General features: G+C 39.7%; 1 protein-coding gene across 1 annotated transcript in view; it reads left to right on the top strand.

Moving 5' to 3' along the window:
• LAMA1 (laminin subunit alpha 1) overlaps positions 1-25,788 on the top strand; it is a 159,723-nt gene that overhangs the window by 54,041 nt on the left and 79,894 nt on the right. The window contains exons 4-16 of the mRNA XM_055324601.1: positions 293-535; positions 2,447-2,626; positions 5,375-5,464; positions 8,579-8,696; positions 10,005-10,183; positions 10,897-11,002; positions 13,185-13,345; positions 14,544-14,684; positions 15,889-16,062; positions 17,777-17,878; positions 18,849-19,060; positions 19,847-19,958; positions 22,431-22,541. Coding sequence (XP_055180576.1) covers positions 293-535; positions 2,447-2,626; positions 5,375-5,464; positions 8,579-8,696; positions 10,005-10,183; positions 10,897-11,002; positions 13,185-13,345; positions 14,544-14,684; positions 15,889-16,062; positions 17,777-17,878; positions 18,849-19,060; positions 19,847-19,958; positions 22,431-22,541 — 1,929 coding nt within the window. The remainder of the gene's footprint in view (positions 1-292; positions 536-2,446; positions 2,627-5,374; positions 5,465-8,578; positions 8,697-10,004; positions 10,184-10,896; positions 11,003-13,184; positions 13,346-14,543; positions 14,685-15,888; positions 16,063-17,776; positions 17,879-18,848; positions 19,061-19,846; positions 19,959-22,430; positions 22,542-25,788) is intronic.

The raw sequence follows: 25,788 nt of genomic DNA, 5'->3' as shown, positions 1-25,788 counted from the left end.
GAAAGATACCAGAAACAAGAGAACAAGCACTTATATTAATATTAATACTGTTAATACTAATTGTAATAATACAAATTTATTTGTGAGTGCTTTTTCAAGTTTATTTTGAAATGTGATGTCACCAGGAGAACATTCATAAGACCTATTTCTGATCAGCATTTATAAAGCAATTACACTCAAAAGCCTTAGGAGACATTGGCGATCATCAGACAATACTTCTCTCAAGAGGTGCTTTATTTTTGAGCCGTTGCTACTGATTCTTGATTAAGATTTCTCAGTGTCTTTGTTTCAGGTCTTTCAAGTTGCCTATGTCATTATCAAAGCTGCTAACGCCCCTCGACCTGGAAACTGGATTTTGGAGCGTTCTCTGGATGGCACCACATTTAGCCCCTGGCAGTACTATGCAGTCAGTGACACAGAGTGTTTGACTCGTTACAATATCACTCCAAGACGGGGGCCACCCACCTACAGGGCCGATGATGAAGTGATCTGCACCTCCTACTATTCTAGACTGGTGCCACTTGAGCATGGAGAGGTACTGTGCCCACTGCAGTAATATCTGGTTTTTCTCCAGAGCCCTCACCTCAGATGTGAGGATAGCAGTTTTAAGAGCCAACAAAAGTGGATCTCTTGTAGGACAGATTACAGAGATCTTTAACCTAATATCTGGCTGTGTTTAAGGTATTGACAGGAGTCTCCTAATGATTGATGTTGTAACCCATACATTTCATCTTATTGATTTCTTCCTTTCTAGAAGAGCCCTTCAATTTTCTGTCTGCCATGAATCTGTAACTTTCAGATCCTCTTAAAGACAATTTTCGTATGGTTTCACGCATATGTGGAATATAAGAAATAGTGAAAGGGAATGTAAGGGAATGGGGGGAACTAAGTGGGGAAAAATTAGAGAGGAAGAAAAACCATGAGAGACTCCTAACTCTGGGAAACAAAGGGTTGCAGAAGGGGAAGTGGGTGGGGGGATGGAGTAATTGGGTGACAGGCACTGAGGAGGGCACTTGATGGGATGAGCACTGGGTGTTATACTATATGTGGGCAAATTGAATTTAAATTAAAAGATACTCTTAAAAGATCTTTCCTATGACACCAGGGCATGAACATTTGTTGAAATATATTTATTAAATATTTTGTTTATTTGAAAGAGAGTAAAAGTGAGAGAGATCACAGAGGGAGAGGAAGAAGCAGATTCACCACTGAGCAGGAAGCCCGTTGCAGGGCTCCATCCCAGGGCTCTGAGATCATGACGTGAGCTGAATCAGGTAGAGGCTTAACTGACTGAGCCACCCAGGTGTCCTCATATGTTGAAATATTACAGAGAGAGCTAAAATGCTTCCTGAAAGATGTGGTTTCTAGTTTTCTCTGTGAAATTCTCCTCTCTGGAGGTGTTAAGGATTGGAGATGGCTCTTGAAGTATTCCACAGAGTGTACACATTCATTAAAGTCAGAGTATAATAATAAAAAAAAAACAAACAAGCCATTCTAGGGATATCTGGGTGGCTCAGTGGTTGAGCATCTGCCTTCCACTCAGGTCATGATCCTGGGGTCTTGAGATCAAGATCTGCATCGGGCTCCCCACAGGGTGCCCGCTTCTCCCTCTGCCTGTGTCTCTGCTTCTCTCTGTGTGTATCTCATGAATAAATAAATAAAATATTTTTAAAAAAAGAATGGCTTCCCCCCCCATTTTCTTCTTCTTCTTCTTCTTCTTCTTCTTCTTCTTCTTCTTCTTCTTCTTCTTCTTCTTCTTCTTCTTCTTCCTTTCTTCTTCTTCTTTTAAATAGAGGAAGCACAGGGACAAGGTAGCAAGGAGGGGCAGAGGGAGAGAGGGAATCTTAAGCAGGCTCCATGCCCAGTGCAGAGCCTGGTGAGGGGCTCAATCTCATGATCCTGAGATCATGACTTGAACTGAATTTGAATCAGACACTTACAACCGAGCCGCCCAGGCCCCCCCAAAAACAAGTCATTCTTTAGTAGTGCTTGGCTTGAAGAGATAAAACTAAAAACCTCTCCTGACTACTCTTCACAGCAGGAATCCTGCAGCAAGCCTGCATTGTTTTCAAGAGCAGAGATTAATAGAGAGGGTATACAAAACTTTCTGGCACCTTCTCTCACACTCCTCAGTCTGTTCCGGGCATTTAGCATTTGTTTCAGAGGAGTCATAGCCTAATGATACATGTTAAAATACCCTGGACACTGGGAGAAGTGGTCCCGTTAAGTTGTCTAACAATTTCTGAGATGCTGGAACTTTAAATTAACTGAAAATATTTTGTGATCATGGTGTTCACAAGTAGTAATTAACAAATGTTGGGTTTCTACAAGAATCTAGTTCTTTGGTTTGATTTATATAGTATCAGTAAAGATTATGTCCTGAAGTTAAACAATCAGGGATATATTTTTGCCTGCTTAAAATTGACATTTGTTCATTTATCTTTAGATTCATACATCACTAATCAATGGCAGACCGAGTGCTGATGACCTTTCACCCAAGCTGTTGGAGTTTACTTCTGCACGATACATTCGCCTTCGCTTACAGCGCATTAGAACCCTCAATGCCGATCTCATGACCCTGAGCCACCGTGACCCTATAGACCTTGATCCTATTGTTACAAGACGAGTGAGTCCATGGCAGGGCTCCTGCCCATTGTGAAAAGTTTATTTTGTTTAAGGAAAGTAGATTTTTCTTTTTGGTTGGCTTTGTCCTCCCGGGTTAGCCTTTTTTTTTTTTTTTCTTATTTCATTGAAGATCATTATATATGCTTTGTTTAACATGCTACCTCTTAACTGGGGGATGGTTCTGACCTCCTCCCCCTATCCCATAATGACATGACGTAGTGAATGTTGCGGTGTTGCTCTTCACATTCTGGTCTGGCTCCATGTTTGATCTTCAGCAAGCATGTTGCTCTTGTTTTCACTTAAAGGGAAATGTTAAAGCCCGAGTTATAACTCATTCAAAAAACATTCAAGAAGATGTACAGATTTCAAGTAAGTGTATAAGGCTGTGTGGACACATATTTTCAAATCCCTTGGATAAACCAGGAGTGGAATTACTGAGTTAGAGGGTAGCTGTGTGTTTAGTATTTAAGAATTTGTTAAGCCTTATGGAAAGTTGTACCATTTTGCAGACCAGCAATGTGTGAGCCTGCTGTTGCATGGCACACTGTCACAGATTTGGATTGTCACCCATTTTCACATCAGTCACTCTGATGTGCATATGGTGGCACCTCCTTGTGATGTTAATTTGCATTTCCCTGATAACATATGTTGAGTAGTTGCTTATTGGTGTCTGATTGAATATTTTTGCTCATTTTTCATTTGGATCATTTTTATCTCCTGATTACAGAGCTGTAAAAGACTTTTATATATTTTGTGTACAAATCCTTTGTCAGGTATCTATGTTGCAAATATCTTCTCTGTTTGAAGCTTGCTTATTCACATTCCCATGATATTTGAGAGGTTTTAATTTTAATGAAGTCCAGTATATTATTTTTTTCTTTTATACTTAATGCTTTCTCTGTCCTTTCTGAAAAATACTTTTTTATTCCAGGTTTGCAAGGATGTTATCCTATGCATCTGTCTAGTAGCTTTATAGTTTTAGCTTTTACATTCATCGTCTTTCAAATTAATTTTTGTGTTTGGTGTGAGGTAGAGGTCAAGGCCTTTTGTTTCCCCATCTATGCATGCAACTGTTCCAGCACCATTTGTTGAAAGTACTTTTCTCCATAAAATTGTTTCGGTGCTTTATTGAAAACTATTTGACCTTACTATTGTCTGTTTCTTTTTTTTTTTTTTTTTTAAGATTTTTTTTTAAATTTTTATTTATTTATGATAGTCACACACACACACACACACAGAGAGAGAGAGAGAGAGAGAGAGAGAGAGAGAGAGAGAGAGACAGGCAGAGGGAGAAGCAGGCTCCATGCACCGGGAGCCCGACGTGGGATTCGAGCCCGGGTCTCCAGGATCGCGCCCTGGGCCAAAGGCAGGCGCCAAACCACTGCGCCACCCAGGGATCCCCTATTGTCTGTTTCTATTTCCAGACTCTGATATTCCATTGATCTATTTGTCTTTATGCCAATAACAAACTTTCTTGATTGCTATAGTTTTTTGGACTTAAGTCATGAAGTCACGTACTATAATAAGTGCAACCTAGTTTTTTCAAGATCTTTTGCTCTTCTAGGCTCATTTTGTCTCATCCTTATAAATTTTAGAATGGGTTTGTTAATTTCTGCTCCCCCAAAAAATCCTGCTAAGATTTTCATTGGGATTCCACTGGATAGATAGATCAGTTTGGGAAGGATTTTGGAAGATGTTTTGACGATATTGGATCACCTAATCCATGAAGATGCTGTATTTCTCCACTTGTCTTGGTCCTCTCTAGTTCCTCTTGGGAGTGTTTTATTGTTTGTTTTTTGGTACATCTACTTTTCAATTTATTCTTAAGTGTTATATATTTTTGCTCATTAGCCTTAATAGATTGCCTTCTAAATTTTATTTTCCATTGTTCTTTGCTAGTATAGTCCATTTTGTTTATTGGTTTTACATACTAGGATATTGCTGAAGTCACAGATTGTTTCTAGTATGGATTTTTTTCTTTTTTTTTAAATTTTCCCAAGTACACAATAATATCATCTATAAATAATGAGAGTTTCATCTTACTGTACACCTTTTACGCTTTTGATTCCTTTTCTTTTGCATTATTGCACTGGTTGGCACCTCCCATAGATGTGGAATGGAAATGACGAGAGCAGATTGTAAGAGGAAAGCACTTAATCTTCACTGCTAGCTCTCAGTTTTTCATGGATTCTCTTTATTAGGGCTGAGTAGATTCTCTTCTACTGGTTTGCTGAGTTTTTTTAAATGAATGGTGTTAAATTCTGTTCCATGGTTTTTGTGACTCTTGAAATAATCAAATATTTTTTTTCACCTTTATTCTATTAATAGGGTGATTGATTAACATTTACTGATTTTTGTGTGTTGGACTAACTTTTCATGTTAGGGAAAAATCCTACTTGGTCATGAGTTATTATCTTTTGTATAAAGTACTCTATTCAGTTATATAGTGCTGTACTCAATGTAGCAATATTTTTTAGGATTATTAGTTATGGGTTTTGAATATGACTGCCTGGTATAAGGTGCAACCAAGTTAAGAATTTCTCTTAGACTTTGACTTCTGTTAATGAGCTCATTTGGGCATTTATTTTAAATCAACTTAAGAATTCTTTGTGTATGAAATATAATTTAAAATGTATAATAATTATTTTTTAGGTTACCAGTAACAACTGAACTATTTGTTGGAGAGCCCAACATTTTCTCTTAACTTAAATAGAAGAGGCCTTAATCTTTGTCACTTTCTTTTCCTTAGTATTACTATTCCATCAAAGACATTTCTGTTGGAGGAATGTGTATTTGTTATGGCCATGCTAGTAGCTGCCCATGGGATGAAACTACAAAGGTGAGTTCTAGTATTTTACAGTTTATTAAAACTTTAAAATATAAGTTATAGCTACAGTGTTTGCCTTATTGTTTTTTACTCAAGGCAGATGTCAAAAGGCATAAAATCATGCTCCAAAAAGATTCTTCAGATAATTTAACTGGTTTCATTTTTTTGAACAATTTTATTACACTTTTTTGGGAGGAAATGTTTCTTTTTTCATTTTCCTAGTATGTCCAGGACAAAGCAGATTTTTTTTTCAACATGATCAGCATACTCTTTAATCTCTATCACCAATTTCACCCAGCCTCTGTACTCCACACCCCTCCCTTCTGATAACCATCAGTTTGTTACCCATAATTAAGAATCTGTTTCTTGTTTTTGCCTCTGTTTCTTTTCTCACCTGTGCTCATTTGTTTTGTTTCTTAAATTCTACATAGGAGTGAGATCATATGGTATTTTTGCCTTTCTTTGGCTGACTTATTTCAGTTGGCATTATACTCTCTAGCTCTATCCATGTGGAAAATGGCAAGATTTCATTCCTTTTATGGCTGAATAATATTCCATTCTATGTATGCATACCACTATCTTTATTTATTCATCTATTGATGGACATTTGGGCTGCTTCCATAGTTCAGCTATTGTAAATAGTGGTGCAATAAACATAGGATGCATGTACCCCTTTGAATTAGCATTTCTGTATTTATTGGGTAAATGCCCAGTAGCACAATTGCTGGATCAGGGTCAGTTCTATTTTTAACTTTTCAAGGACCCTCCATACTCTTTTCCATAGTGACTGCACCAGTTTACATTCTCACCAACAGTACAAGAGGGTTGGTTCCCCTTTCTCCACATCCTCACCAATACTTGTTTTCTTGGATTGTTGATTTTAGGCATTGACAGGTAAGGGGTGATATCTCATTGTAGTTTTGATTTACATTTCCCTGTTGATGAGTGATGTTGAGCATCTTTTTACGTATTTATTAGCCATGTAGATGTCTTCTTTGGAAAAATATCTATTCATTTCTTCTGCCCACTTTTTAATTGGATTATTTGTTTTTTGGGTGTTGAATTGTAGCAGTTCTTTACGTATTTTGGATACCAGCTCTTTTTTGGATATGTCATCTGCAAATGTCTTCTCCCATTAAATAGGTTACTTTTATTTTAGTTGATTATTTCCTTTGCTGTGCAGAAGCTTTTTATTTTGATGTAGTCCTAGTAGTTTATTTTTGCTTTTATTTCTCTTACCTTGGGAGATGTATCTTGAAAAATGTTGCTGTGGTCTATGTCAGAGAAATTACTGCCTGTGCTCTCTTCAAAGATTTTTATGGTTTTGGGCCTTACGTTGGGTCTTTAATCCCTTTTGAGTTTTATTTTTGTGTATGGTAAAAAAAAAAAAAAGTGGTCCAGTTTCATTCTTTTGCATGTAGCTGATCAGTTTTTCCAACACCATTTGTTGAAGATGCTGTCTTTTTCTCATTGTATGTTCATTCCTCCTTTGTCAAAGGTTAATTGACCATATAATTGTGGGTTTATTTCTTGGTTTTCTCTTCTATTCCATTGATCTATGTGTCTATTTTTTCTGCCAGTACATACTGCTTTAAATACTATCGCTTTGTAATATAACTTAAAATCTGGAATTGTGATATCTCCAGTTTCGTATTTTCAACATTGCTTTGGCTATTTGAGGTGTTTTATGGTTCCATACACATTATAGGATTGTTTGTTCTAATTCTGTGAAAATGCTGTTGGTGTTTTGACAGGAATTGCATTAAATCTGTAGATTACTTTGGGTAGTATAGACATTTTAACAACATTCGTTCTTCCAATCCATGGGCATGGAATTTTTTTTCCATTTCTTTGTGTCATCTCAAATTGCTTTCATCAGTGTTTTATTGTTTTCAGAGTACATTTCTTTTACCTCTTTGGTAACATTTACTCCTGGATGTTTTATTGTTTTTGGTGTAATTGTAAATGCAATTGCTTTCTAATTTTCCTTCCTGTTGCTTCATTATTAGTATATAGCAATGCAACAGGTTTATGTACATTAATTTTGTATCCTGCAACTTTACTGAATTCATTTATTAGTTCTACTATTTTTTTGGTAGAGTTGTTAGGGTTTTCCATATATAGTAATATGTCATCTGCGCATAGTGAAAACTTTACTATTTCTTCCTTAGAAATTAGGATACCTTTTATTTCTTTTCTTATTTTTGTTTGGAAGATATATTTCTAATCAAGCATTTACTATGAATTCTTTGTGGTAAAATATAGGTAACATAAAATTTACCATTTTAACCATTTTTCAAATATACAATTCAGTGGCCTGTTGAATTATGAAGCTCTTTTCTCTGTAACAACTGTAAAGCAAAAACCATGCAGTTATAAATTATGCTTATGTATTTTTTAAAATAATTATTCATCTCCTCCCATTTTCTCCATCTTCCATGTTTGTGGTACTAAATCAATAGAAATTCAAGTTTACTCGTTTTAGCATAATACTAAGTGAATGATATGACACTGTCTCCTCTTAAACAACTTAAATGAAGTGACTTGTTATTCCCCCCCAACCAGTCTTTTGATTTTCTGACTCTTGAATAGGATTACCTCTTTTGAGTCTGAAAACTAGGAAGATCAAGGAAATTATTAATAGGAACGTATAAACCCTTTTTTAAAAAAGATTTTCTTTCTTTGAGATAGAGGGAAAGATAGTAGAGAGGGAGAGGGAGAGGGAGAAGCAGGCTCCCTGCCCAACAGGGAGCCCGAAGTGGCGCTCAATCCCAGGACCCATAGGATCATGACCTGAGCCGAAGGCAGACACTCAACAGACTGAACCACCCAAGCACACCCCGGAGCTTATAAACCCTTAATATCAGTGTATCTTATTTTGAAAACTTTTTGTTCATGAACCCATTTTATTTTTAGTTTTGTTTTATTCCTCCTCACTTCTGTTTATAACCAGGTCACGTGTATAAATTTTTCTCTAAAAAGTAATGCCAATATGTTTTGATATAACCATATGTCCTCAGTTGTACCATCGTGCTAGATATGTGACTTGATAAGTTCTTTTAAAAATAAAGTTACAAAAATATACAGGTTAATTTCCAGATACAATTTTGTATTCCCTATTTCTAGAAACTACAGTGTCAGTGTGAACATAACACCTGTGGAGAGAGCTGCAGTAGGTGTTGTCCGGGGTACCACCAGCAGCCCTGGCGGCCCGGCACTGTTTCTGCTGGCAACACGTGTGAAAGTAGGTCCACTGAGAATGGAAGAATGTAGTTCTTTTCCTTTTTAATATGTTTTATGATGGCTTAACATTGTGATTAGTATGTAACTTGTTTTCTTAGATATTCAAATAGTTCCTTATTACCTTAATACAGTTTAAAGTATTAAGGCCCACATGCATCTTTAGGGATTTGCTATTTTACCTACGGTTCTTCTTCCCATATGTTAATTTATTCTTTATTAACTTGGATTTAATTTTTAAGTAGGCACTATATTCCCACAATTCCAATATCTACCAATATGTAAAAATATGTAGTAAAAAGTATTGTTTCCATTTTGTCTCCATCCTTTCCACTTTTTACTATTTCTTACTATGTTCTTTCTGAAATTTTTATGCAAATGAAGCATATATCAACATATTCCTTCCCCCAACATAATTTGTACACAGAACCTGCCATGCTATGCATGCCATTCTATACATTGCTTTTATATTTAACAATGTGTTTTGAAATTTTTCCTCTTTTAGCAATATGAATTGCTATTCTTATTATTTTATTTTATTATTTTAATTCCAGTATAATTGACACACAGTGTTATGTTAGTTTCGAGTCTACAATATAGTAATTCAACAATTCTATACATTACTCAATGTTCATCATGATAAGTGTGCTCTTCATCCCCTTCATCAATTTTACCCACCCCCCACAAGACTCCTTTCTGGTAACCACCAGTTTGTTCTCTATTGAAATGCTGTTTTTTGAAAACAGTACTACTGAATTCCATTAAATAGATGCAGTATAATTAAAATAGCTACCTATCCATGGATAGTTTGGTTGTTACCTATTTTTTGTTAACAAACAGTGGTGCAATGAATAAGCCTTATGTTCCTAAGTGCAGGTACTTTTGCAGGATTATGATCCTAGAAGATAGGTTGAGGGGTCAAATGGGTATGCATGTTCATAATTTTGATGGCTACTCCCAATTGTCCTCCATAAGATTGCTCATATCCTATTAAAATTACTTATTCTGGGATTTTATTTATTTTTTTTAATTTTTATTTATTTATGATAGTCAGAGAGAGAGAGAGAGAGAGAGAGAGACATAGACAGAGGAGAAGCAGGCTCCATGCACGGGGAGCCTGACGTGGGATTCAGTCCCGGGTCTCCAGGATCGTGCCCTGGGCCAAAGGCAGGCGCCAAACCACTGCACCACCCAGGGATCCCTTATTCTGGGATTTTAATTGAACTTATGGTCATAGAAACGTATTTAGGGAGGGAAAGCTTTTCTTTATATAAGACATAATATATTAATTGATATGTTAAAATTCTCCTAGAATGTAATTGTCACAATAAAGCCCAAGACTGTTACTATGATGAAAGTGTTGCAAATCAGAGGAGAAGTTTGAATACTGCTGGACAGTTCCTAGGAGGAGGGGTTTGCATCAATTGCCTGCAGAACACCATGGGAATCAATTGTGAAACCTGTATTGATGGATACTATAGACCACCCAAGGTAAGAGCGTTTCTTCACCATGGCTGAATTTCATTGCCTTTTTAAGGTGGAAAAGAGACCACCAATAGTCAACTTCAGTATTGGAAACTTGTTTCCTTTTGTGATTATTTCCTTTTCTATTCTTATTCTGCTAATAGCATCTTTCAGATACCTGTTTCCTACTCTTTCTGTCCTGTTTTCTTGCTCAGAGTAGGATGTTCACTTGTTATTTAACTTGGATTTGGGGCCCTACTGGCTGTGTAATCTTGGTTTTGTAATACTAACTGTGAATGTGAAGAGTCAGACAAAAACTACTGCAGCTGTATCTTGCCTGTAGGAAGTGCTCAGTTCATCCTCGGTTGACCTAATATGTAGTTATCACCTGGTTCTCTGCAGTGGTCTGGTCTAGGTGATGCTTCTTTTATATGGCTGTGAGAAATAGTGGAGTGAGGGGAGCCATGTAGCAGCAGTTGTAGGAAAGGATGTCACTCTGCTAATGATACCAGCTGCTGTCCTATCAAAAAATGTTTGGGGAAAAAAAATATTTGTGGCTTTCTGTCTTGAGCTCACATTATTTTCCTGAGACCTATACTCCCTGGGTATACAAAATCATGATAATAGTCACATCCTCAGTGAAAAAAACCAATACCGTGTCATTGGTATTATTGTTGATATTATTCCTAATATTGCTGTTAACTCTAGTAAGATAATTCAGGACAAAATCTGCCTTTCAGGTATCTCCTTATGAGGACAACCCTTGTCGTCCCTGTGACTGTGACCCTTTCGGGTCTCTCAGTTCTGTCTGTATTAAAGATGAGCTCCAATCTGGCTTACACAAAGGTAGGTATTTGATTCGTTTCTGTGCTTGATTTTTTTTTTTTTTTTTGGTTGAAGATCTGTACCTCGTGGAACTATCACCATTGGATAGAAATTAGGTGATTTGATTCTTTTGTTTACACAATACCTACCAAACAATATTATGTGTCAGGCAATTTTTTAGGACCCAGGAATATGCACTTGAACAAGATGATCAAAATTCCTGCTCACAGGCAGACACTCAACAAACAAGTATATGCCTAATGTAACTCTGGGTAGGGATGAGTGCTATGGGCATGCAGCACAATTAGGAATCATGATTGGAGGGAGATGGGGTGTAAAGAGGGCAATGTTGTAGTGATGAAATGACATTTGAGCAGATAATTGAACATTCAAGGAGAGAAGAAATAAGGTTCAGTTAGAGCCATAAGGGGGAACACAGTAAATAGCAATTCCTCTATTTAGCTCTTAGAAGACACTCACAAGGCTTTTACATACGTCATCTCACAAAGCAAACAAATTCTCCTGCTAACTTTGTAAATGTCAGTGTTCTTTCTGTTTCGAAAACTGGCAAATGACTTGCAAATACCAGAATCTCCTGAAAAGGTTGCATCTGTTCAGAGACTTCTGTGACCTCATCTAATTTTCTGTCACTAGCAGTTAAAATGGATATTGATCAGCAGGGAAGGATGTGCCGACTGTGGGGCAATGCGGAGGGTAATCTACAGAATCGAATTAATTCTTACACGTGACTGGTAATGGGATGCTAATGATAATGAGGATGATGTTGATTGTAGTGACAATTACCCTTGATTGGGTTCATTTTAAAATATATATCATTTAAAAAAATGTATCCTTTTAAACGTTCAACCATAGCAGATAGAAATTATTTAGCACATTTTTTAGGCAAGGAAACTGTAGCTCAGAGCAGTTAAGAAACTTGGCTGAAGTTCCACAACTAGAAAGTTTCAGGGTTGGCAGTAAAATCCGAGATAGTACTCATTGCCCTTTACTATTTCCCTTGTGCTTTAAAAAAAAAGAAAACAGCTTTATTTTGTGATATTTCACTACCACACAATTTACCTATGATGTATGATTCAGTAGGTTTTTTTTTTTTTTTTGTATTTTTGTGGGTGTAACCATCAACACAGCCTACTATTAGACCATTTTCACCACCCCATAAAGAAACCCCTTCCCCATTGGTAATCACTCTCTACTTCCCTCCACACCCTCCACCCCAGCCCTAGGCAACCACTGATCTACTTTCTCTCCAAAGTTTTGCTTATTCTGGGCATTTCCTATAAACAGAACTATACAATGTATGGTCTTTTGAGACTGGCTTCTTTTTCTTAGTGTCATGTTTCAAAGTTTATCCATTCTGTAGCCTCTACTGGTCCTTCAGTCTCTCTCTCTCTCTTTTTTTTCTGAATACAACTCTATCATATGTATATGCCACATGTGATATAGCCATTCATCAGTTGAGTATTTCATTCGTTTCCACTTTTTGGTTATTGTGAATAATGCTGCTACTAACATTCCTGTGTACCTTTTTTGTGGATGTATGTTTTCATTGTTCTTAGGTTAATGGTTAGGAGTGAAATTGCTGAGTCACAGAATAACTCTATGCTTCATATTTTGAAGAAGTGCCAAACTGTTTTTCCAAAGTCGCTGCACCATCTGAGAGTCCCATCAGCCTGTGTTTTTCATCTCCATTTTCTTTTTTTAACCAAGGGTCAACAAATTGTGGGCCATGTGCCATATGTGGCACACCACCGCACCGCCTGTTTTTGTAAATAAAGTTTTATTGGAACAGAGCTGTGCCCATCTGTTTATGTATCATGTAAGGCTGCTCTCAAGCAGTTATGGCAAAAGTAAGTAATTGCAACAGAGATTCTTTTTTTTTTTAATTTTTATTTATTTATGATAGTCACACAGAATGAGAGAGAGAGGCAGAGACACAGGCAGAGGGAGAAGCAGGCTCCATGCACCGGGAGCCCGACGTGGGATTCGATCCCGGGTCTCCAGGATCGCGCCCCGGGCCAAAGGCAGGCGCCAAACCGCTGCGCCACCCAGGGATCCCGCAACAGAGATTCTTTGGCAACAAACTTGAACTAGTTCGTCTCTGGCCTTTTACAGAAATAGTTTGCCAACCCCGACTTTAACGTTTTACCCTCCTTTTGGGCCACTGCCATCCTTTTCTTTGCAGGGAAGCAGCCAGGTCAATGTCCATGCAAAGAAGGCTATGCAGGAGAAAAATGTGATCGCTGCCAATTCGGTTACAAGGCTTATCCAGCCTGCATCCGCTGTGAGTGTAGTCGGGCTGGGAGTGTGAACGAGGACCCGTGCTCAGAGCCTTGTCTCTGTAAGGTAGGTGTGGGGGTTAAAAATGACCCTGCGTTTCCTTTGAGGTGTCCTGAGAAAGGAACACATTCCATAGGTTCAAGGATCAGGTCTTGAGCAAAGCAGCAAGGTTGAAATGGAACCCTGCTTTCCCGCACCTTCCTGAGACCCATGATGTTATGTCGCAGTCTATGTCCTTGGCTTTATTTTTTTTTTAATTTTTTTTAAACTTTTATTTTTTATTTTATTTTATTTTTTTAATTTTTATTTTTATTTATGATAGTCACACACAGAGAGAGAGAAAGGCAGAGACATAGGCAGAGGGAGAAGCAGGCTCCATGCACCGGGAGCCTGACGTGGGATTCGATCCCGGGTCTCCAGGATCACGCCCTGGGCCAAAGGCAGGCGCCAAACCGCTGCGCCACCTAGGGATCCCTGTCCTTGGCTTTAAATGGGCACCCTGTTTGCCTTTTTTGGTGCCTTCTGGGCAATGGCCAAATATTCCAGAGTTATTTCTGCGACTCCCCAGATGAAACTGAATACTGCATTTCTTAGGCCTGGGCCATTATCTCTTCTCTGACATTCTGTTCCAGCTTTGTGTTTAGGGGAGAACCAGATAAGTATTACATTTGTAAAAATATTACTTAAAGGAAGATATGTTATTTTGGATTTCTCTTAAAAAGGAATTGGACAATGATGTAAAACACAGTAATTGGCGTCCAGGGAGGTGGGTTTTTTTGCCATCTGATATTAATATCCATCTTCCCACAATAACCAAAATTTGTAGGACTTCCCATTATATCTGATATGTTTCTCCCCATGTAAGCAGAGTCTTAAGCACATGTTATAAGTGGCTGAAAATAATCTTGAGCATTTATTAAGGAGACAATTATATAGCTCTCCTCAGGTTTTTAAATTCTTGGAAGATCAGCAAAAATGGAAAATCTAAAACAAAGCATACAAAAAAAGTCATTTCACTCTAATGACCAAGCTCTAGGATCCTGACCCTCATTCTTGACTACAAAACTAGGTGGTAATAATTTCAAAATATCTATTCTGGAAATAATGACTTCATGAGGCTTTACATTTACTTTGAGCATCTGCTTATTCACGTATTTGTCTGGATCACCAAACACCTTTCTTGTTAATGTCATGTTACTGTCACTTGCTTCTATCTACCTGGACACATTGGTTTCAAAGCTAATCTTTTCTCTCTTATGTGCAGGAAAATGTTGAGGGAGACAATTGTGACCTCTGCAAGCCAGGATTCTATAACTTGAAGGAGAGAAACCCTGAGGGCTGCTCAGAGTGCTTCTGCTTTGGTGTCTCTGATGTCTGTGACAGCCTTTCTTGGTCCCTCAGTCAGGTGAGGGTACCTTCCCTGAGCCCAGATTTGGGATGTGTGGCACCTCAAATGAGCTCTCTGGGGGTTGTGTTCTAAAGCATGGGGGCTGCATTTCCCTGTACCACCACCCCCGGCCATTTGGAATGATGACATGGATCAGAGGCAGCCTGCCACCAAAGTGTCATAAAAGTTTCTTTCTTGGTCATGTGTTTGTTCCCACATACATTTCCCAATCCAAACAATAGATGTAGAATGTGTAGTGTTTACATTTCTTCTGTGGGGAAATGCATCTAGTTGTAGGGCCAGATGTGAGATCTGGGACCCACTGCTCTGCCCTGGTCTCAGTCCAGGAAGCACATCAGGACATGAGGCCATGCAGAATGTTCTAGCTCAGAGAACCTGGTGAGGGTAGGAACAACAGCAAAGGACACAGGAATTATGAGGGCAGGCAGGATATCCTCAGTGGTTCTGGGGATGGGGAGTCCTAGGGGGATGCCAAATGGTGCCTGGGGAGGACAGTGTGATGGCTGGAGGTCAGGGAGGACCGCAGGGCTCAGGGCTCATCCACAACCACCTGGCCTCCCCAAGGCCATCTCAGAAGAGCTGTATTCAGGGTAGAGGGGGTGTTAGTCCCTGACTCTATTTCCCTCCCTCCCTCCCTCACTGGCAGGTTGGTGAGGAGTGGGAGCAACACAGGGGAGGGAGTGGGAATCCCCATCAGTACCTGAGAATGAAGGTGAGTCCCTGTGGCCACCATGCTGAGTGATGGCTTGTCATCTCTTTGTAGCTGACAAATTAGGAGGATAGGATCTGGAGGTTATTTTCATACACTTTTCAGCTTTTTGATGAAAAGCAGGAAGCAATGATGAAAAAAAATCAGAGTTAGCAAAAGACGTTTTGTTCAATGCACTTATTAAGGTCTTTGCTATTTTTTTTTTTTATCTAAAAAATGTGTATCCATGGCCTTTGACAGTTTTGCTCACCTACTTGCTTATAAGTGATCTGGGGGGGTCTGAGGAGTGTTTGACTCATTCTGAGATTTTCTTGGTCTTTTGGCAAGTAGAAGGGTCACGAGTTGTGTGGTTCTATGGCCACAACGTATTAACTCTGTCCCTAGCTCAGCTTTCTGAGTCTGTTTCTTCATTGTGAGGATACTAGTCCTGGACTGCGTGAAATCTGAGGTGACTTCTATTTCATATTCTGAAATTCTGAATCTCTTTTTAAGGTGAAAGATATGTCTGGGTGGCTGGTCACTGATCTGATCAGTTCAAGCAAGATCCGGTCTCAGCAAGACGCACTGGGTGGGCATCATCAGATTAGCATCAACAACTCGGTGGTCATGCAGAGGCTGACTTCCAAGTATTACTGGTCGGCCCCGGAGGCCTACCTCGGAAACAAGGTAGGCCCATCGCCAGAAGTAACACTCTTGGGCAAAGATCTCAGAGCACATTAAGAGCCTCTGTTGGCAATTTAAGGATTCAGGTTCACATTATGGTCACTCCAGGGTTTGCCAGATAATTATTCAGCATTTATTTATACCTGACTCACATGGTCTTGTTTATCCTTGTGTGACTTTATTACATCATCAAAATATGAACTTTCTTCTTGGCCACGTCGGTCACAGGCAGCCAGTTGTAGGGAGTCTTGTCCCCTCCACCCATGACAGGCTCTCTACTTTCCTCTGGGTTTCTGGATCACGTGGGCCTCTGTGCAGCATCCGTCACATCCCTGCTTTGTTTAGTCAGCCTGTACTTACCGTAGGGCTCGGTGGAGAGCCTGGCACAAGAGAAGGCACTTGGGCAGGAAAGGCTGTGCCCTGGGGCTGGTGTCCTGCCAGTTTCATTATCCAAATGGACTGTTTCTCACCCAATGTTCACATTTAGCAACAGATAAAATACTTTTAAGAACATGCAACCTGGTGATTCTGCAAAGTGGGAATTTGGTTCATATGATTTAATCTCTCCCTTCAATGCCATTGTCTCCTTCCTCCTCACCAGTAATGCCACTTCTCTCCAGATTCTGATGATCTGGAAATATACTCAGTGGACTCTACCTTCATGACTGGAGCTCCATGCTCACCCGCACTGTGCATTTGGTTTGTCTTGAAGTAGTGGTATGTTTCATAGTCGTGTAGGCCTTATGGCTTGGGAAGTTTCTACTTCATTTGCTGGTTATATTTTAATTTAATGTAATTTTTTTATTTTTATTTTTTTTATTTATGATAGTCACACACAGAGAGAGAGAGAGAGAGGGAGAGAGAGAGAGGAGAGATAGAGAGAGGCAGAGACATAGGCAGAGGGAAAAGCAGGCTCCATGCACCAGGAGCCTGACGTGGGATTCGATCCCGGGTCTGCAGGATCACGCCCTGGGCCAAAGGCAGGCGCTAAACCGCTGCACCACCCAGGGATCCCATATTTTAATTTTATAACTTATTTTGTTTAGATTTAGGTTACGTCATGTTCATATTTCGAAAATATTGTTTTCCCATCAAATTATAAGCCTAGAAGACATGTTCTGTTTATAATGTGATTGTGTCACCAAAAGTCATTGATTTTTTTCTTTTTTTTCTGTTAAGATCACTTTTCCATTTTTTTGGTACAAGGACTGGATTCTAAACATTGTTGTAACACACCTGTCATAAAGCAAATCCGCATTTTACAGTAAAGGATATGACCAGGAAGAAAAACATTCAGTCTTTCTTTTAGCTGATAAGTCACGTTCCTAATTGTTCTCCTACAAGGAGGGCGATGAAATCAGAATGTTGGAATTCTCGTCATGGATCTAACTCCTAAATCCTAAAGGATTGAAATGAAATCCATGTCTCTTGTGTGATTCACAGACATTTATGCTCATTAACCTTGGGCTCTCCAAGAAGGAGTACATCTTTCTTCTGTACATTTAAATGACATCATGCATTTTGGTAGTATTGATTAAACAAAATATTCGTATAATAGGCTCTCTCTTCACTGCCTTAATGTGAACTTGCGTACATGCTGTGGCCACCAGGCCGCCTTGCAGCCTGGTCATTCCTGATGGATCCTGGCCACCGCTTTCTCTTCCTGAGGGGGCTGTGGCTGCTTGCCCTCGTGTTCACTCTCGTTTACCTACTGCAGCTGACTGCATTTGGTGGCTTCCTGAAGTACACGGTGTCTTATGATATCCCAGTGGAGACCGTGGATGGTGACCCCATGTCCTACGCCGACGTTATCATTAAGGTACTTGCTTGCATGCTGCCTTGCGTAGAGCTGCAGGGCCTAGTCGGGTGACAGTTTTATGACTCCGAGTGGCTAAGGGGGGCCATAGGAGCAGGGAGCACACGGCCAGGTGGCCGTTCAGCAGGGACCCCCCTCGTCCAGGCACCACCGAGACTGAGTGTGCAGGTTCCCCTTGGGCCCATGTCTGGAACTGCCTCAGGACAGCACAGGTGGCTCTTCCCTCCAGCCCCGAAGCTGACCCATCTTTTCACTTCCTTTGCAAGGAAGACAGGTGTCTGCTCTGATGTCAGAATGACCCTGTCAGCCCCATGAGTCCCTCTGTCTCCTGCCGTGTCGCCTCCCACGTGAATGCTTAGGCAGCAGTGCTCGTTGGTGTCGGGGTGGGAGACGGGTCACCAGCTTTGTCCCCAGCCACTGTCCCTAACCCTGTATCCTCACTCCTCTCCTCTGTCATTACTCAAAGACCCAGCTCGGCCTCACTGGTAATTTTCCTGAAGGTCAGAAACTGCCTCGGGTTTTGGTCTGCTGTGTCCATCCCCTCTTCTGTCCCCTTTAATGACATCCAGCCAGCCGCAAGGGGGATGGGTGGCATAAAGCATTTTTGTGAATGGCAGTTTTATGGAAAGCTAGAAGTCTCTATATCCTTTTACTACTTTTGCTCTTCGGTTAAAGATTAGGAGTGTCAGGTTGGTTGTTTGGGGAAAACCATGGGAACATACTTACTGTTTCTCTTCTGAGATCCCAGCAAGCCACCCAGCCTTTACATCTATTATCTGAATCCCTCTGAGGGGGATGCAGTGAAACATCTCTCCTCTGATCGTTCTGGACCAAGGCTTCTAGATGCTGTTGCATGTTTGCCCTGAGAACCTAAGCTGAAATGAAAAGCCACATCGCTAAATACAAATTTACTTTTTTTTTTTTTATCATGGCATTGAATTTCAAATATATTTTCTCTTGTTTTAAATGTTAGGGAAATGGACTCACTTTGAGCACCCAGGCCGAGGGCCTGTCATTACAGCCCTATGAAGAGTACCTGAACGTGGTCAGACTAGTGCCTGAGAACTTCCGAGATTTTAATAACAAAAGGGAGATAGATCGTGACCAGCTGATGACTGTCCTTGCCAACGTGACACATCTCTTGATTAGAGCCAACTACAATTCTGCAAAAATGGCTCTTTACAGGTGTGTATTGAAAGAGAGGGAAACCTCATGGTGAGCATCCTCAATCTTGTCTTCATCTATTAATACTTGTGCCTTTTAAGTGTGATTTATTTTACTTGATTATTTTAAGGGCTCACCTAATGGAGCCAGCTGTTTTAAAACATACTTTTATTACTATAATTTTAGTGAAGATGTAAGAATAGTTGTCCATGACAAATGTGCCTCAGTAGGAGATCATCTTGATGTCAGGATCAGAAACTTCCAGGGTGGTTTTCTGAGAAATACCTAATAAGATCACAATTGTCTGGACCATCTTGCATCTGGTTTTCACCTTCCTGATGTTAATGGTCTTATATTATATTCTTTAATTTAAGCTAATGTTCTCATTTTCAGTCATTTTATTACTTCCAGCAGGTCAATTTCTGGCAATGCCAGGCTAAGCATACAAGTTGGACACAGCTAAAGCAAACACAGAATTACACATTTAAGGACAATCTCCATATTCGAGATAGGATGATTGAATGGGTTAGCTTTTCTAAAGTGCTTCAAGTCAGACTGGGCAACATCAGACCCTTCCCACAGCTGGCTGGGCAATTGCTTGCCTTTGCACCAAATGTTTCAAAGGCTTTCTGGGGAATACAGATGGCTTTCAGAAATCATATTGGTGTGAAAATCTTTAGTTACTTACAAAAGTCACATCACCTTTTTGTTTGAACAAAACCTTTAAGAATTCACCTTCATCAAGGTGTTAGATTATCATTTGCAGGTGGGTGTCTAAGTCACGTGATGACCCTGATCTATTGGTAGGTTGGATTCTGTCTCTTTGGATACAGCCAGCCCTAACGTTATAGACCTGGCCCTGGCCACTGAGGTGGAGCACTGTGAATGCCCCCAAGGCTACGCAGGGATCTCCTGTGAGGTAAGGCTCCTCTTCTTCCCTTCCTATTGCCTTCCTTTTGTTCTTTCCTCAGGAGAAAAAAGCACATTGAGATTATACAATGACCCACACTTGGATTTTAACTTTAGAAACATAATGTTTGGCTCAGACTTCAAGGACCTATGGATATATTGGAAGTCACAATATTTAAAGAAATCTGGCGTACCTCTTCCAAGGGAGTCATGGGACCCCTGGAAATCCCCAGACTTAAGTCTACCCTCTTGCTGTAGTCAACTGGAAAGTTTCACTGCCCGTGCCATATTTTGCATTTCTCAGCAAGATTGAACTTGATTGTATCTGAACATTTACAAGTCACCAGCATGCCACCTAGAAAACATTAGACAAGCTAGGCCCATTTTAAGATTTTTTATTGCCCCTGGCAATGTTAGCTTAGGCGAGCTCCACTTCACAATGAAATGTATGAAAGTGAGCTTGCAATCATCAGTGAAAGTAATCTGTTGCTAAAAAAATTTTTTTGGACTATATTTTGAAACTGAACATAAGTATTGATAATAACTATTCCACTGAGGACTTTCTATGTACTTGGCACTATCCTAAACTCTTTCTGTAGGAAAGAGCTTTCAGGTTTCAAGCTTCATCTGTGCTGTTAACCAGCACATGGCCCTCCCTCTCCTGTGCTGAAGACTGAGGATGATTATGAACACTTGTCATTGGCTGTGAGTTTTTGGCAATCATTTTTACAAAGTGAGAACGTTTAACTTATAATTTAGTTTTATGAATCTTTATCAATTATCAACTTTGCAGTTAATAAAGTTGGCCTGTGCCTCATGATGTAGATTTTTAAATATTTCTATTTTAAATATTTTATAGGGTTTTTTTTCTTTTTTGACCCCATGAACTTTTTTTTTAGATGTACACATTTATTTTTAGGCCAAGGAAATAGCTGTAGGATCTAATTCCTGTGGGCTTAACAGATAAATGACCTGAAGGCTACTAGGGATGTGGCAATAGAGAGCTGGCAGAGAAAGTAGAAGCCCAGGCCAGCTAGACCAAGAGGGGGCATCAGTGAGCAGTCAGTGCTGGAGAACTCCAAGTCCACTGGGTTTGGAGGAAAATATGCTGATGTGCATGGGATGATGGCTCAAGGAAGCACGTGAAGCTTTCCACATAATTTTAACTACTTTTGTCAAGCATTTTTAAATTAGAAGCCGACATAAGGAATCAGACAGGTATTGGTGGGGAATGGAATTCTTGATAGCCCGATAGCCACCACACAGACCCCCAGGCAGCTCCTCCTTGGTGCCCATCTGTAGCCTGGCCCATTGTCCTTGACAGGAGCATGGCTGCATGGAGGTGTTAAGGGCACGTTCACAGGTCAGTGTGAATGAATGCATTTGTATATTACTCATATAATGAAAATGCAATTTTAATATTTTTTTACAATAATGAAAACCAAATCCACACCCCTCATCCCATGGCCCCATGGGAGTATGCTGGCCTCCCAAGTAATCACTCTCCCGTGTACTCTAGATGCAGTTTATGTTCCATGCCACCCCAAGCATCCCTGTAACCCCAGGTGTGGGAGGTGTGCATAACCAACTTTGAATCTTTCCATTGGCACAATGGGCACAGTGTCTAACTGCTCATCTGTTCCAGATTCAAGTATAAAATAGAGAGAATAGTTCTCAGGGTCATCATGAGAATTACATGAATGACTGTCTGGGATGGCCCCCTGCACCTTGCAGGCTGGAGACAACATCCATGAATAGTGCAGAAAGCGCACCTGTAATGTTCGCTCAATTAAACTGATGCGGTTTGACACAGACCTACACTCGGGCACTTTGATGGTAATATTTAGTGAATTTGACCCAAAAGAAAACAAAATCAAGTTGAGAGGAAAATGTCCTCTTGGTTGAAACACTGATTAAGAGACTAAGTGTTACATGATTTCTAATAATATTGTGGCAGGATACCACTGAGGAGGATGCTGACCCATTGTATAGCCACTAGGTTTTGGTGTGTATATTTCTACCTTTAGAAAGAAATGAGGAAGGGTGCCTGGGTGGCTCAGTCAGTTGGGCATCTGACTTTTGATTTCAACTCAACTCATGATCTCGGGGTCGTGAGATGGAGCCCCATGTAGGTCTCTGTGCTCAGCAGGGAGTCTGCTTGGGATTCTCTCTCTCTCTCTCCCTCTGTCCCTCCCCTGGCTTGTGCACTCTCTCTATCCCAAATAAATAAATCTTTAAAAAAATGAGGAACTGGATTATGGGGATAGTTGCACAATTCAGTAAGTTAACTAAAAACATCATTGAACTGTATCCTTAAAATGGGTGCATTTTATAGCATGTAAATGATACCTCGATAAAGAAGTTTGAGGGCAAAGAAGTACGTTTCTCTACTATAGAAAATGGAACAGTTTATGTTTCTAACGTATTAAAAAAGATGATTTGTATAATTTACAAGCATGTGTCACCCATCCCTCTTTTGCAGTCCTGCCTCCCTGGCTATTATCGAGTGGATGGAATACTCTTTGGAGGAATTTGTCAGCCCTGTGAATGCCACGGCCATGCAGCTGAATGTGATATTCACGGCGTTTGCTTTGTGAGTCTGTTGAAAAAACCTGGAATACCCCCTCCTACCCATTCCAAAGCTGTCTCCTGTGCAAAAATGGTTTCTTAAAAAAATACTTCTTCCATAGGAGATTATCCTAGCCCTGTAGACCCCAAAGGAAATTTGCAGACTTAACTCCATGTCATAATATATTTTCTGCTTTTTCCTCCCTTTTTTTTTTTGAAAAAAGGTTACTTTGGTGAAAAGGAATATACAATTTCATTGCAGGTTTGTTACAACAATGAATTCACTTCGTAAAATTATAAGGCGATAAGAAGGTAGAAAATATTATCCACTGATTAAAAAGGATAAGGTCTTTTAAATGAAAGTGCTAGAATTTCTTTACCATATTACACAGTATGTCATAAAAGGGATAATAGAACTTCTAGGAATCACTAATCACTCTCTTTTGTGTAATATATAATGCTTTATAGTTGTTAGCTCGGATAAACTCTTCAAACAAGTGCTTCTTTTATGCAACATGAGTTGAAACATGGCTTGACGAATATGCAGTCAATCTTGAAAATGAACTTAGGGGCAGATACAGCGCAAGACTTGTTTTTTAACTTCAATCAGGAATTCTTTTAGGCTCTTTTGCCTGGAAGCCGGGCCACGCTCCTGGGTTCTAATGGATGTACTGCACATAGCTGGAGTGAATACATATGTTAATCAGCTGAATCCTATACACCATACAGGGAAATGTTCATGGTCTTTCCAAAAGACATTGATTGGGTCCCAAGGCTAGGGAAAATTAATTATCAGACCCATGGAGAAGATCTCATGATTGCTTATTCTCTCTAGAGCCTAGTTTTTCTTGATTCTGTAAGTAAAGCTTTCATTTTGTGCTTTTGTTCATTTCATCATTCCAGAGAGCAAGTATCTATAGGACTTATGATGGTTTGCACATACATTCCGTCCCTTGGGATCAGTTTCCCAGAGCTTGATGAAGTCATTGGTTTTTGTTTTGTTTTGTTTTGTTTTTCCCAACACCTCTGCCTTTCCCTTTATGTTTGGAAGGCCAGCCTTTCAGGGACATCTGCCAACAGTTGGAGGTGGTCAGCAGGTTGTGGTTGCGGCATCCATGGCTTTAGGTACAGATAGGCCAAAAGGGTATTTGCACATGCTTCTGTTAATATATCTTCACAAAAAATATATACTTATATTGAAGTGAAAATGCTAAGTAGCAACTGACCTCTAAGTTCTAATTATAATAAATGATAAGTTTTACAGCTGAAAAATTTTTAGGAATAATGTCAGATGTGCAGAAAGACTACAAAATTAGTGTGGCGAGATCCTGTGCAACCTTCACCCTGATTCCCTGGATGCTCGGATCTTGTGTTACCATAGTATAGTGATCAAAAGTGAGAAATTAACACTGGCACGATCTCGTTAGCTGAACTGTGAACTCCACTCAGATGTCGTCAGATTTTTCCATTCATGTCCCCTTTCCAATCTCACATCCAGAACTGCATTGCACTTGCCTCCTTCAATCCATTACAGGCTCCTCAGGTTTTCTTTGTCTTTCATGACAGTGGCACTTTTGAGGAGCCCTGGACATTCTCTGGAATGTCAGCTAGAGCGTGTCTGTTTTCTTGTGATTAGGTTGATGTTTTGCATTTCAGGCAAGATGTGAAGGTGATGTGCCCCCTGGGTGCACGCTGTCGCAGACATGAGATGCCATGGTGTTCATCCTGGGGATGTTAGGCTGGGACACTTGGATAAGGTGGTGTCTGCTAGGTTTTTCCACTGTAAACTTATTATTTTTATCTTTTTAAGTAATTCATGTTTGAAGAGGCAAAAAAAAATAAAAATTTAGTTTGGAATTTAAGGAAATATAAAAACTTGGTAGAATCACTTGTCTGTTTCATCTAACTCTGCTTTTTTTTCCTACTCTATTTTAAGAAGAAACCTTTTAGTTCTCCTTTTTGGATAGCCATGTATAGCCCTCGGCTTTGTACATAGCCATCTGGCTTCCAGGAGTCAATTCCTTATTTACAGGTTATCACAGAGAAGGTTCCAGTTGTTCTTAGGGCCCTTATGTGTGTTTTTTAAAAATGCTTTTAGGTTTGCAGCAAAACTGAGGGGAAGGTATAGAGGTTGCCCATATTCTCCTCCTTCCCATACCAGCTGCACCAACAGGGCAGGTCATTTCAAGGGCTGAGACCCGAGAAAGCATTGAAACAGACCCTTGGTAGTTTTTTGTTTGTTTGTTTGTTTGTTTGTTTTTTTAGCAGAACTACATAATGGCTTTCCCAAAGAGAAATAAAGCCTTATCTGGTCCTTTGAGCAAAGAAATCGTATCATAGGTATTTTACAAGTGGACATAATTAAATGTGTTTTAATGAAACTAGTTGTTTTTGCAGAATACTGTTAGCTCAACCATGTAGCCATTTACCAAAGCCAGTTGCATTTTGAATTAATTTGGGATAATTATCAAAATCAAGGTCATATAGGGATGGGGAGAAAAAAAAAGAGTCTAAGACATTCTTACCAAAATGTCACTTGAGGACCAGCAACCTACATGTCATCTGGATTTTTTTTAAGATTTTATTTATTTATTCACAAGAGAGAATAAATAAGTGAGAGGCAAAGACCTAGGCAGAGGGAGAAGCAGGCTCCATGCAGGGAGCCCGATATGGGACTCGATCTTGGTACTCCAGGATTACACCCTGGGCTGAAGGCAGATGCTCAACTGCTGAGCCACCCGGGCATCCCATCTGGGGATTTTTTAGACATGCAGCACCCAGGCCCTATGTCAGACTTCCTGAATCAAATGACATTGAAACCAGGTGATTTGTAAACAATTCCAGCTTAGAGTTAGGTCAAGGGTAACTCTATATAAAACTGGTGAAAGTCTGGGGCACCTGGGTGGTATAGTCGGTTAAGCCTCTGACTCTTGGTTTTGGCTCAAGTCATGATCTCAGGGTCCTGCGATTGAGCCCCACATTGTTAAGCTCTGTGCTTTGTGGAGTCAGCTTGAGGTTCTCTCTCCCCCTCCCCCTGCTCCTCCCACTGATGTGCTCTCTCTCTCTCTAAAATAAGTAAGTAAATATAAATTGGTGAAAGCCTGTTTAAAAGGATGTAATACAAAACTTACAGTCTCAAATTAAGTTTAACAAATGGGAAAACTTTTATCAACCTCAGGAATTGTAGAAAAGTATATCATTTAGAAACTGGAAATATTATTTAAATTGTTTAATGAAAACTGGCCAACAAGGTATTTAAAATGAATGGCTCT

This window comes from Nyctereutes procyonoides, unplaced genomic scaffold (genome assembly GCF_905146905.1).
Source record: "Nyctereutes procyonoides isolate TBG_1078 unplaced genomic scaffold, NYPRO_anot_genome, whole genome shotgun sequence".
Taxonomy (NCBI): domain Eukaryota; kingdom Metazoa; phylum Chordata; class Mammalia; order Carnivora; family Canidae; genus Nyctereutes; species Nyctereutes procyonoides.
The sequence above is the reverse complement of the archived record's forward strand: the minus strand, read 5'-3'. Positions and strand labels throughout refer to the sequence as shown.